Genomic DNA, 13,512 nt, shown 5'->3' with positions numbered 1-13,512 from the left:
TCAAAAAGGGATAACAGACTTGATGTAGAAGTTATCCAGTGAAGTTGCTTGGCTTTGATTGTGCAGGAAGTCAGACTACATTGCTATAATGCCCATTCCATCCCTCAGACTAGGAACACTGTTCCCATAATACTTAAATAATACAAATTTTTACTGTAGTAGTAAAGAAGAAATCATTCACTGGTGAGGAAAGGTTATTAGCAAAAAGTTCAAACATACTGTAAATTTGAATGTATGTATTATTTTCAGGTCCAGGCTATTACCCTTGAGATTTTCCTGAATCACAAAATTCATCCTCGGGTCCGTATGTTAGCTGCAGTGGTTTTGCTTGAAACCAAGCCAGGTCTTCCAATACTGATGACATTAGCTGATGCTGTGCTGAAGGAACCTAGCATGCAAGTGGCAAGTTTCATCTACTCTCACCTGAGGGCCCTGGGTAGAAGCACAGCTCCAGATCTTCAAGTGATGTAAGGAAAAACAGTATCTCTTCCCTAGATGAAAAATTTGTTGAAAACTAATTGAGGTGTTAATGCATTCACTGAACTTTTTCAGGGCTTCTGCCTGCAGAATGGCTATCAGAGTATTAAGCCCCAAATTTGACAGATCTGGATATCAGTTCAGCAAGTTTTTCCACTTCAGTATGTTTAAAGGTAAGATTCAGAAGATTTTGTAGATAAATACATACAGGTCAATGTGTGAAAAAAATTGTAAAGTATGAGAACACAATTGTCCTAGCCAGCTGGTTAGCTGCATGTTGTTCCTCCATATTGTCCTATGTTCAGTGGGAAAAAAAAAAAAAAAGAATCTTAGGCTCTCCATTTGGAGAGTGTTTAGGTCCCTGTGTTTTGCAGCGTATGCTGCCAGCACAAAATTACCAGAGGGCTTGTGGGGCTCTAACCCTCCATTTTCATTTGCCGGTGAGGCACATGCTCCTGTATCAAACGCCGAAGTCTCAGTGGTGCTTAACAATTTCATAGCATTGTTCAGCACCAAACGAACAGAAGGGACCTAAATTACTGCTGAATTGGATTAATTTCTACTGGTGCTGAACATCTACAACCCTTGCTGAATTCAAATGTGATGCTAAATACTCTTCACCCCAACAGTAGTGCCCAGTGAAACAGCAAACTCTGAAAACATTCAGATGTGACAATTCATTGCACCCATGAACAGTTAACTCAGGCTTATTGTCTAAGGATTTTTCTTGCACCTTCCTATCAGGATTCTTTACTGGAATAAGCAGATCCACGTGTGGGATCTGGAGGCTGACCCGTTACATCAATAGGAGTTGCATGTAACAATGTAGTTGGAGCAGGAAGAAGACAGCTCTTGCTGGACTGAATTGTAGCTATTTCCACTTTCTGTGTATGTTATTTTTCTCAGTAGAGATTTTTTAAGCAGCTCCCCTATGCAAATGACCATGACAGCATCAGTGATTTGGCCTATGTAGCTGGCTGACTAGGGAGATTATATCTACAAACACAGTCTCCTGACACATGCTGTTTATCTAGGAGGACTTGGTTGTTTTTAGCACTTTTGTTATTCACTGGTACATATAAAGATTTTTTTCAAAGTAATCAATAGAAAAAGAGACTGAAGCATTTGAAACCCCCAGTACTAAGTGTGCAAGTACTTTTGCCTCCTTTTTGGAGGGGGGAGCGGTTTGAAAGACTTTTGTAGATCTTATTGTTGCCCTGCCCCTGTTTCATGGTTTTTGCATGACCATTTAATATGCTATATAATAAAAATAAGTATAATACATACCACAGCAACCACAGGAATATACAATACACATACTCACTCACTGCCTCAGAGACGGAGACAGAGAGTGCCCCAAGAAATACAGTCACTAATACACACTGGGTGAAGTTTTGTACCATTTAAAATGCATTCAGGGAGAGATGCATTTTCCAGTAATAAGCAGATACATGTTTCTAGTTTTAGGTACTGATTTTCTCTTCCTATGTTTGCTTTTAAAATGAAGTTATCTGAATTTTCGCACAGAAAAAAGAGAAAGGAGGGTGCACTACACATGAGGGTAGCTGGTAGAGGGCTGTATGAAATGGATTACTTTTTTCTGGCTGTAGCCTGGAAATTCAGCACATTAGTGAACTGCTGTTAATTCTTGGTGAAGACCAGTCTCAGAAATTTAGTTATCATGCATATGTGATGTTTAAAATTCTCATCCTGAAGAATAAGGAACAAGATCCTTTGCTCACACATGATAATCTTAGACTTGGATAAGTCAGTTAGCTAAGCAAAGTCAATCCTCTCTTAGACTGGGTTGGGAGGAGGATCCATCCTCCAGTTTTCTGATTTGATTTGTCACCCGTAGCCACAGGTGAAATGTGTTTCAGTGAGTCCATTCTGGAGGAGTTACCATAGTGACGGCTGTAATGCAGTACCTATTTCCTTGCTAAAAACAAAACTTTGCCCTCAGCATCACAGATCGTTGTGGTGCTAGATGCTGAATTTTTAATGACAGACAAAAATGTCAGCTGAACCCATCTCTAATCTGGAATTTGTCACACACGGACACCACAAATAGTGCTTCATGCTTTACACACTGCTACTGAAATCAAAGGGATGACCCAGCTTCTGCTCAATGTAAGGACTGACAGAATCTAGCTCTCAATATACATAGTTTTTTATGGATTTCTATAATGAAATATGTGTACTAATAGTCATAGGTACCAAAGACTGCTTTCTTTCATCACTGATTTTTCTTTCCCTCTTCCTTGGGGCAAGGCATTTAGTCAGATATGTGCAGGTGCCATCACACAGTGAAGTGGCTACAGTGCATCATCTGACTGTGTCAGTAGGATTTTTCATTGGTGAATATTTTCTTAGAACGTTAGAGCTATGTAATGCCTGATGTATGGAAAATATCCCTGGTCTCTTCAAGTTGATGAATTTTGTATAATAATTTAATCATTTATAAGCAACAGTTCTTATTAAGTATCTGTAAGTACCATGGGTTTTTTTAACTAACAGTTTTCATAGCTTAGAATACAAAAAAAAAGAGCCTGAAAGTACCATGTCTCATTCTAGTGTTCAGTCCACTCAACACCTAGGACTGTTCCGGCTAATCTCATCAAAGGAAAATGTAGTCTTCACATTTCCAAGTCTCAAGTCAGCTTATTAGTAATATCCCAGTGTGGCATCACTTTGCTTTTTATTTTCTATAAGATCAACATTAAAATGTAATCTTTTGTCGTCTCTCCTTGCTATCTGTTGAATGTTTTCCACCGATTTCTCTGGTGTCAATGGGGTGGTATAAACACCTCTATTTTGATGGTGGGAGCTATTACTGAACCACGTATGTTGTAGGTAGATAGTGCCTAGCACTTTGGGTAGCACTGGAGCTTCGTACAGCAAAAGAGTGAAGGCGATGCAGCAAAATGCCAGTTCACACAGATCTAGTAGACTGAGTGGATTGCTTTTCCAACACTGTTTCTCAAATACATGAAAAGTTGGAATCTGTCCTCGGAAATTACAAATCAAAATCAGTCCCAGTAGTCTGATAAGAAAGAATAAAGTGCAAGGAATAAGCGAGGGTAATGGACCATCCAGATCCTGGCCTGCATGCAGGGATTCAAAAGAGAATGGTAAGCTGTTGACTCACAGGTGAGAGGTTATCTGAAACACAGAGACTGGCACTAGAGAAGTAATATGGGCATGAGTATACGTAATGCCCTACATTCATGAACCAAGTGATAATCTTTTCTTTAACTTTTCTCTATTTCATGAGAATTTAGGCTTTCCTTTTCTGGAAAGAGGTCAAAGACTCACTCCCTCTCATAATGTTTCAATATGTATTTCCTACAACTTATCAAACATTTCTGTACAGGTACTGAAATTATTAGTCTGGATCTTCCAGGGCTCTGCAATTATCCCAGCTCTACTGGATTCCCAAAGCTGATTTCTCATGGTGCTGTGATTTTATCAGTATATGGTGCCTATTAACATGAGGATAGCAGAAATTTAACATAGGGACTCCAAAATATTTCCCTCTCCTCCAACTAGGGTAGGAAGAGAAGAGAGAGGAGCATTGAAAGAAAGGATGCAAGACAAGAATGCCTACATATCATGTCAGCCTTGTTCCTCTTGAAACCTAAGGAAACTTAGAAAAGCCTTTGGAGTATTTTAACTCAGAAAATGAGACTGTATAGACCAGTGCCAAGATCAAGAAGATTATATGACTGTGCTCTGCACTGATTATCTGTATCGAAGAACATTTTGGATGGTAAATCTAAAGTAGAGAAAATAGACACAAATTACTTTTGCTCAAAGTTCATTCAATAGTTAACAATTACTTAACAATTAGTGCATGCATGTAAGGAGCTACAGCATTTGGAACTAGAAGTATCAAATTGCCTCTGGGTCATTTGAGAGACAAATCTACACCTCACCATCTGTCCTTATAGGACATCTATATCACTTTCCCTAAACTATTAGCAAAGGATGGTAAATATGTTTTAATTTCTGATCCCCTTTGCCAAGTTGCCCTAAATGATGTCTCATACAAGCATTTCATAAGCTAACATTAAAGAATCTGACCGGATGTAAATGATATTGCAGAAGCAGTTGGAAAAACAACATAACCACCATGCAATGAGCAGGAGACTTGTAGTTTCGCCCATTAATAGTTCAAAAATGCACAATATTCTGTTTATGACTGTTTTATAACATCAGTTTTATAGCTGGGTTTTCTGGCCGTTCTTATATCATGCTGTATCAGTTGAATTATGCAATTAGTAAATTGATACAGTCTGCACACTGTGGCTTTAAAAACTGACTGTGTTGTGTTTTACTGCCCGTTTCTCTTCAGAGTTCCTTATGAGTGGACTGGCAGCTAAATATTTCGTACTCAATAACGCGGGCAGCTTAATTCCAACAACGGCAATAACCCAGCTGCAGACATATTTCCTTGGAAGAGTGGCTGATCCCTTGGAGGTAACTGGGTCTACCCGCAGTTTGCCCTCTCATCCCTTCTTACAGCCATCATCCAATTGGCATTTACACTTTACTTCTTCCCACAGGTAGGAATAACAGCTGAAGGACTGCAGGAGATGTTTGCTAAAGACTACCCTCCTGATGGGGACTGGGAGACTAGCTATGACTTCAAGGAAATCCTGAAAACGGTAAATTCTTAGGGAAAAGAAAATCTCTACGGTATTGCTTCCCCAAATGTTATGAAGAATCAGACTTTCTTCCTCTTCTCATACAGCTCTCTGACTGGAAGGCATTCTCCAATGACAAACCTTTTGCATCAGGCTACCTGAAGATGTTTGGCCAAGAGCTGTTCTTTGGTGGACTTGATAAAAATGCCATCCAGAATGCATTGCAGGTACCATTTCAAAACATCACCACCCAAACATCAAAAGCTTTAAAATTCTGTTTCTTTCACACATTCTCTCCCTTTTTTTAACCGTTTAACTCAAGAAGGGTTTTGTCTGTAGTATTAATCAAGGTAAATAAGGTCAAGCTTTGATCAGGATTAGCTATAATCATTGCTGGCAGACTTTACCCTGAGGCATAGTTAATGACCTGCATCATGATATTCAAGTTCTGCTTATTTAGACAAGTCAAACTCTATAATTGCAGGCATGGTATGGACCTGATGAAAAGATCCCTTCTATAAGGAGAATAATCAGTAGCCTTCAAAGTGGTGTAGGGAAGCAGTGGACCAAGGTTTTACTGTCCTCTGAGATCCGTCGTATTGTGCCTACCTGCACTGGATTCCCCATGGAGACCAGCTTCTATTACTCTTCTGTCACAAAAGTGGCAGGAAATGGTAACGTATTTCAAGACTTGAGAAACATGAACCGGCTTGTCAGGATTTGGGGAGTTTTTTTAATACTTTTTTTTGCTTTCTTTCTAATAGTTCAAGCACAGATTACACCTTCTCCAAAGTCTGATTTCAGATTGACTGAGTTACTAAATGCTAACATTAGGCTGCGATCCAAAATGAGTCTAAGGTAAATATTTAGTGTAAAATAAAAGAATGATATTTCCAAGTAACAGAGGCCATAGGCATTCAAAGTCTGTTTGCTATATGAACATAAATTTACCCTCATTCTCTCTTTTCAGCATGGCTAAGGAGATGACTTTTGTAATGGGAATCAACACCAACATGATCCAGGCAGGGCTGGAATCACACACCAAAATGAACGCGCATGTACCTCTGAATGTTGTTGCCACTGTTCATATGAAGGAAAAAAATGTCAGACTTGAAATTCCACCATGTAAGGATGAGACTAACGTAATTACTGTGAGGTAAGACATAGCAGTTATTATCTTTCTATGTAGCAATGCAGAGTCTTTCCAAATAAACCTGTTATTCAGTTCAACAAAAGACAAGTGCAGGGTCCTGCACCTGGGAAGGAACAACCCCATGCACCAGTACAGGCTTGGGGTGGACCTACTGGAGAGCAGCTCTGCGGAGAGGGACCTGGGTGTCCTGGTGGACGACAGGTTGACCATGAGCCAGCAGTGTGCCCTGGTTGCCAAGAAGCCCAATGGTCTCCTGGGGTGCATTAAGAGGAGTGTGGCCAGCAGGTCGAGGGAGGTTCTCCTTCCCCTCTACTCTGCCCTAGTGAGGCCCCATCTGGAGTACTCTGTCCAGTTCTGGGCTCCCCACTTCAAGAAAGATGAGGAGCTACTGGAGAGAGTCCAGCGGAGAGCTACAACGATGACGAGGCGACTGGAACATCTCTCCTACGAGGAAAGGCTGAGGGAGCTGGGTTTGTTCAGCCTGAAGAAGAGAAGGCTGCGAGGGGACCTTATAAATGCCTACAAATATCTGAAGGGTGGGTGTCAGGAGGATGGGGCCAAGCTCTTTTCAGTGGTGCCCAGTGACAGGACAAGGGGCAATGGGCACAAACTGAAGCACAGGAAGTTCTGCCTGAACATGAGGAAGAACTTCTTCCCTCTGGGGGTGACAGAGCACTGGAACAGGCTGCCCAGGGAGGTTGTGGAGTCTCCATCTCTGGAGATGTTCAAGACCCGCCTGGACAAGGTCATGTGCAACCTGCTCTGGGTGAATCTGCTTTAGCAGAGGGGTTGGACTAGATGACCCACAGAGGTCCCTTCCAACTCCGAATATTCTGTGATTCTGAAAACAGAACATTTGCTTAGGGCTCTTGCCTTTGACTGACAGCTTGGGTGACTGGCAACCATTGGCGTAGTTTCTTTAGTTTAAATGAAATTACATTTACCAAAGCTTTCCTTGAAAAAATGCTTTTCTTCCTGTGGTCTTCACCTGAAAATCCCCTTTAGGACCATTTTTCAGTTCTGAAGAGCCGTAAGTTATTTGAAACACAAATGTCATCGGATTTCTATCCTGATACATGTATTTAGACTGGAGACACTAGGTAAGATATAAGCCAGCTGAATCCTATCAGTTATAACAGATTACCCATATATATTTGCATTTGGTGCCTAGAAATGTAGAGGATTTGGTGTTTCCTGTGTTTTTAGCTTGTTTCCCTGTGGCTGCTGCTTGGTTTTTGTACCTGTTAGGTCTACTTGATTTATTATCAGTGCATGCAATTACAATACACTCTGGAAAACTGTTGTAGCCAGATGCCAAACAAATGAAAACAGATGGAAATACAAGCACAAAGAGAGGGAGGAAACAGAAAGAGTATGTCCAAGGAATCAAAGCGGTAGGCCAAAGCTTAGAAAACCTTCACACACACACATGAAAAAATACTGAGAAAAACAAGCCGAAAATTGATCACAAAGGAAAATGTGTCACAGACAACAGAAATCAGCTATTATACAATCCACAGAAATGTTAACAAGTTTCTGCTCTAGGAACACAGCCATAGCAAAAGAGCTTAGTTGCTTGATCCTGCTGCAATTAGCATTCATGGCTGCTGGCCCATAGAAACTCTGCAGGTCTCCGCAGTGTAGCCACCAGTTAGGCTATTTCTCCCTTGTCCTTCAATGGTCACAAACCATCCTAGTAGGCATTTGACATCACATCCTCCTCCCTAAGATGATTCCTCCGCTCCGTCTAATTTGATTGTAATCAGGTTCTCCATGCAAAGGAGGGAGGGTTTTGGCAGTTTCTAAAGAAAAATGTAGCTGTGTGGAAGCTGCTGGGGCACCACAGCTCAAATGTTTTGTTCATTTTCTTGTGAAGATCAGGACAGTCTGCTCTCAAGGTCATCAGGGACAGCAGGTACCTGCTCTCACTAGCTCTCACTGTTGGAAAGGGTGAGGCAATGAACTCAATAAGGATGTTGAACTGAAAGAAGAATGTTGGACACTGATACAGAGTTTAGAGCCTCAAACAGAGCTACAGATGCTAGCAGCAGGATGCTTCCTGCAAAGAAAAATAAATATTTTCCTCCCTTGACTTAAGGGGATATCAAATCAGACACAAAAAGGGTTAAATGCATTGCCAGAAAACGTAAAGCAAGTCAGTATCAGACACATGGGATTACAGCAGAGGAGTCCATGAGTTCCAGCCCAAGCCCTGCTCTAGACCCTGCAGCATTATCATTTATAAAGTGAGGTAGTCACTCGGAAATAGCTCTACAATGCCAAGTATAGAAGCAAGCTAGTACTCACTAGGTAACTTTCAGTACCATCAAATTTTCTCCAAAAAACATTCTTGTTCACTGTTACAAAACAGTGGAAACCAGTGGAAACCAAACAGAGCAATGAAACAGCAATGAGTACAAGTGAAAGCAAAGTGATAACTAGAGAAAGTAACATTGAACCACATCACTGAGGAGGTCAAAGACCAAGTAAAATCTTACAGATATGAAGAGAAACAAGCAGGCATGACAGAGAGAGAAAGGATACATATATATTTTATATAGAATGGGTCAAAATTTTTAGTTCAACACAGACTTTCTCTTCCTTTTTCATAGATCCACCAAAGAATAAAGAACATATTGAATTCAATATTTTAGAAATATTCTGATACCTTCACTTGCTAGCTTCAAATTCCCCATTTAAAGAAATGGTTCTAGAAAGCTACTGCTCTTCTGTTCGTTTGTGAGGTCTGTTCAAAATATTTTAGTATTGGGCACTTGGTCTTGATGGTCAGTGGGCTACCTTCTATAGTACCATGTCATTAAAGCTAGTCAGGATGTGACATTATTTTCCCCTTCATCTCACACATCCAGACCCAGGAAGCAAACAGTCTTCAATAGCATTAAATTCAGTTATATCCTACACACTACACAGGTTACAATCTGTCACAGCTATGGGATTTATATAAATTTTCAGGAGCTGGAGGGGAACTCAGGTGAGTAACGTAGCCTCTAAAGAAATAAAATAATGAAAACTTTAGTGACAGAGAGATTTCATTCCCAAGACAAATCAGCACATTATGGACTCAACTTTCTTTATAGCAAAAATCAGAGCAAAATAATTAATCATACCATGGAGAGAATATATAACACGTGTTTCAATTCAATTCTATCAAAGTTAAATTTAATTAAAAATAATAGTTATTTTTAAGGCTCTTTTAACATAATTATTTAGTACACTACAGATGGCTACTCAAACATATTTTTTAACAAAATTTACAGGAAGAAGTAAAAATCAAATAAATTTCAGGGAAAATTAGAGCCCTGTGATTAAAGTATAAATATAGAGAGCTGCCACAGAATGCACTTTGCAAATATACCACATATTCATAATGACAGACTGCTGAAGTAAATACATAATCTTGAATACAGCTTGTATCATAGGGCTTTTTGCTTGTTTTAACTGTAGGATAAGCAGAAATTGCTGCACAACACAGAAGAGCCAGTGTATGCTGTGAGCTCACAAGGCAGAGTGGTGGGTTTGGGGACAAAGAAGGGAAATGACTGGTACTTGAGGTTTCTGTTTTTATAACACCTTTGCACCAAGGTCAGAAGGATGATGCGTAGGAAAGGCAGAAATTGTCATTTCACCGCAGCAGAAAAAGAGCTTAAGATCTGGTTGGAGGATTGTCTCTTGCCTCTAATTTATTTAGATACAATGTCATGCTGTGCTTTAAAACCTGAGAAAATAGTTTTTCGTTGATTTTTTTGTTTTAAACAGACATTGAGCTCTCCTGTCCCTATGTTAGGGATGTATGTAAGGCCACAGTCACTGAAACATCAGTGGGCTCAACACAGCTGAGTTGCTTGTCCCTTACCCCTGCAGTGAATTTGGCTTATACTATAGCACAGCTTCTTCTCTCATCCAAAAAATACACTAATACATATTGGAAAATCTCTTTTTTATTTTTTCTCCCTTGTGTGGGATCAGAGGGAACAGATTCTTTCATACTATAGCTTTAGGCCTTCTTTGACTGTTTTTCTTGTTAAAGTACCAGAGCTGGCTCTTGTAGCCTATTTTTACTGTGCCGTGTGATTCTGCAGACATTGACATGTGTCACCTGTGATGCAGCTACATTTGTCGGCTCTCTGTGCTCAACAGGGAGGAATCGATCCTCCACTTTCATTAGGTGGCAGAAGTAGACTATTCGCATAAAAAATACTAAAAAAAAATTGGAAAAGAAACCCCAGGGCTTTTTGCTTGGAGACCCAGCCTGCAGTTCAGTGGTCATTTGAATTATTGAATGGGATTAAATTAAAAGCCATTTCCCTTTTTCTCCCTTTACCCAGATGAGCCATCTGAAATGCAAGTTGATTTGTATTTTCTTTTATCCCCTCAGCTTGTTAGGGAGAATATTTTATTTCAGTTTCCATTCTTCAAGGTTCTCCTATCACCCAGCATGGAGCGTTGCTGTCATGTCCTTATCTAAAAAAAGAAAGATGGAAAAGAAAACAAAGCCCACAGGTGACACAAGTTTTATTGAGGTGTTCCACATGAAGAGCAATTGTGTGCTTTACAGTGCACACAGCACGGTAGGAGCCTTCAAGAGGAAGAGAAGGCTATCAAATGAATACAAATTCATCTTTCAAATAGGTTAGATTGGAATTGCTTAGGCTAGTAGAGTGTGGACCATATTAAAATAGAGACCATTTCGCAGACTGTCTTTCCATTCTACTGTCACAAAGGCCGGCTCCATTGGCAGACCACAAAAGCCCCAGGGCAAGAAGATCAACTTCATACTTGAAAAACAGCACGTGGGGAATTTTGAGCTGGATGTTAGGGCTGACAAATGGCTAATAAGGTAGAGTTAGCACAACGTTAGTAGCTCAGGGAAATAGGTTTTCATCTCCCAAAAGCATTCAATATTCAAGAGGTTTCTCTGACCCAAAACAAAACTCTTATTTATCACAGTCCTGTAACAACTTCCATGAAGAAGGTGGAGTATGGAGCCAGGGGGTCAGGATATTTAGCCATGAGAGTCTCAGTCTCATGCTGCACTCTATCACACTTACCCTCGATCTTGACTAATAATGTCCACAACACTGGAAACGATATACTGACCACATTTATGTAAATAGGCTCTTAACCTTCCTACACATCTTTCTGTGATGTCTTGCCAAGTCATGGCTAAGTCGTGAGTACCAGTGAATTTAGATCGAGCTGGAAAGACTTACTTTGATGATTTCAAGCTCCTTTCTTTAATTCTGATTTAACAAAAGTTGGAAAGAAAACAGCATTCAGTAGCCACCCGTCCCCAGGTTGTTTTTCTGACGTTATGGCAGCATTTTCACAAATATAGTGTCAAAGGAAATAAGAACTGAGTTTAGCAGTGAACACACAGAAAATGAGCTCATAAATTTAAAAGTCCAGAAAATCAAAATAGGACACTTGAAAATTTAATAGTGTAATCCACAGCCTGGCTTCTAAGTAAGTTGGCTGTTCTTCAAGGTGTTAGGCACATGGAGATCCCATCCACGGCAATGCTTTTAACCTGTACACCTGATTCTAAAAGCCTAACTAAGCTATCGGCCCCTGAGATTAGTCCATGTCTTTATTCACTCTTCGCAGTCCTTGAAAATACGACTAACAAGAAAGATGCTCTAAATATCTGTAAAGCAATTTACAAGGTATGATACTTGTTTCTGAATACGTGCTACAAGGCATTATTCAGGTCTTTTCCTCAGCAGTGCTTTATTGATACAGGTTTCCTCTAATGTTTATTCTGCAGGTCTAAGACATTTGCTGTTACACGAAATATTGGGGATTTGGCTGCTAGTAAGATGACTCCAGTTCTTCTACCTGAAGCAGTGCCTGACATAATGAAGATGTCCTTCGATTCAGATTCTGTGTCAGGCGAGACTGATAACATCAGGGTAAATGATGTAGTGTCTGACTATTATTTTTTGGGCTTTTAATCAGTGGGACACCATTCCTTTTCTCCATAAGAAAGTGTACAATTCATCTCTGACCAATGCTTCTTCACTCAAAATATGTCAGGTTCAATCTAATAACACAAATAACCCTATAGTAACATTATTTTAAAATCTGAAGTGTAATACATCAGACTTGCAACACTTTTTAAAATGCATTTTAAAGCATTTTCTGTGGTAATTAATTTTACACTGCCATCTACAGGATAGGCCCACAATCTTTAAAATACTTTGCAACTATTATGCAAGCATCACATTCCTGGGGTAGCCACAAACGTTCCACGAGACACTCCATTGCTCAATATGTAAAGCCAAATTTAATGCTTGTGAAGCATCCTGATTCAAGGATGGAGGTCAATTTGTGTGTCAAGTCAAATGACTTCCTGTGCTACAGTTTTCCATAAAAGCCAGTACAACCTGTCTACCATGGGCAGCACTGTGAAGGCATCACCATGACAATTCATTCAGTGAAAGGCTGACAGAGGTGAGGAATACACTGTCTTGTTCTGGTTCCACTGTTGTCCTGAAACTCTGAAGCGTTTTCAGATAAAATAAGTGATGAACAGAGGATGAGTACAGCACTTCCTTATGGAGAAGTCAATAGGCAAATGTACTGTCAGTGAGAGTAGTTTCCAATATCCTGAAACAGGCAAAGATATTCTGCTTTGTGCATCTGTGCTGCCCTTCCTGAAAACTCAGCACTCCGCGGTTTTTCTTAAATGAACTGCAACTGAAAAATTACACTAACTGTAGCATATCCCAGTATCATTAGAATTTACTATGGAAAGAAAACACTAGCATTAAAATTCCAGTTTTTCAGTGGGGTTCATACAAGTTTGAAATCTTGGGAGACATGATAAACTGAGTAAAAAATTAATTGCAAACTTGTATTACATGTGAAATGAAAGCTTATGATTATATGTCTTTAGCTATTTGCTTCGTTGCTCCAGGAAATCATAGTTTTTATTTCATGCATTTGATTCTAATTTTAATTAATTTTAATTTGTTTTTCTGTAAGCATTGCTTAGCACATGTAAATTACATAGTTTTGAGTGGAAATTTCTAACATCTGATAGGCTTTTACCATCTAGTTGATACAGTGTCACATTCATGTCAGACCTCAACTGAGACGGAATTTTCACAGACATAGATGAAAGTTCTGTTGTTTGAACCGATTATAAAGCAAAGGAAAAAAGTCCAGTCAGTCTAGAGCACACTCAGATTTATCAAGAAGCTGTTAACATTGTTG

General features: G+C 39.7%; 1 protein-coding gene across 1 annotated transcript in view; it reads left to right on the top strand.

Annotated features, from left to right (window-relative positions):
• The window catches only part of LOC104338827 (vitellogenin-1-like), a 46,767-nt gene that overhangs the window by 14,818 nt on the left and 18,437 nt on the right, over positions 1 to 13,512 (top strand). Inside the window, exons 12-20 of the mRNA XM_075424060.1 lie at positions 250 to 467; positions 553 to 650; positions 4,832 to 4,956; positions 5,043 to 5,144; positions 5,231 to 5,350; positions 5,608 to 5,797; positions 5,888 to 5,981; positions 6,094 to 6,279; positions 12,062 to 12,206. Of these exons, the coding sequence (XP_075280175.1) occupies positions 250 to 467; positions 553 to 650; positions 4,832 to 4,956; positions 5,043 to 5,144; positions 5,231 to 5,350; positions 5,608 to 5,797; positions 5,888 to 5,981; positions 6,094 to 6,279; positions 12,062 to 12,206 (1,278 nt within the window). The remainder of the gene's footprint in view (positions 1 to 249; positions 468 to 552; positions 651 to 4,831; positions 4,957 to 5,042; positions 5,145 to 5,230; positions 5,351 to 5,607; positions 5,798 to 5,887; positions 5,982 to 6,093; positions 6,280 to 12,061; positions 12,207 to 13,512) is intronic.

The sequence above is a fragment of the Opisthocomus hoazin genome, chromosome 6 (assembly GCF_030867145.1).
Source record: "Opisthocomus hoazin isolate bOpiHoa1 chromosome 6, bOpiHoa1.hap1, whole genome shotgun sequence".
Classification (NCBI taxonomy): domain Eukaryota; kingdom Metazoa; phylum Chordata; class Aves; order Opisthocomiformes; family Opisthocomidae; genus Opisthocomus; species Opisthocomus hoazin.
Note: the sequence above shows the minus strand (reverse complement) of the source record. Positions and strands in the feature narration are given on the sequence as shown.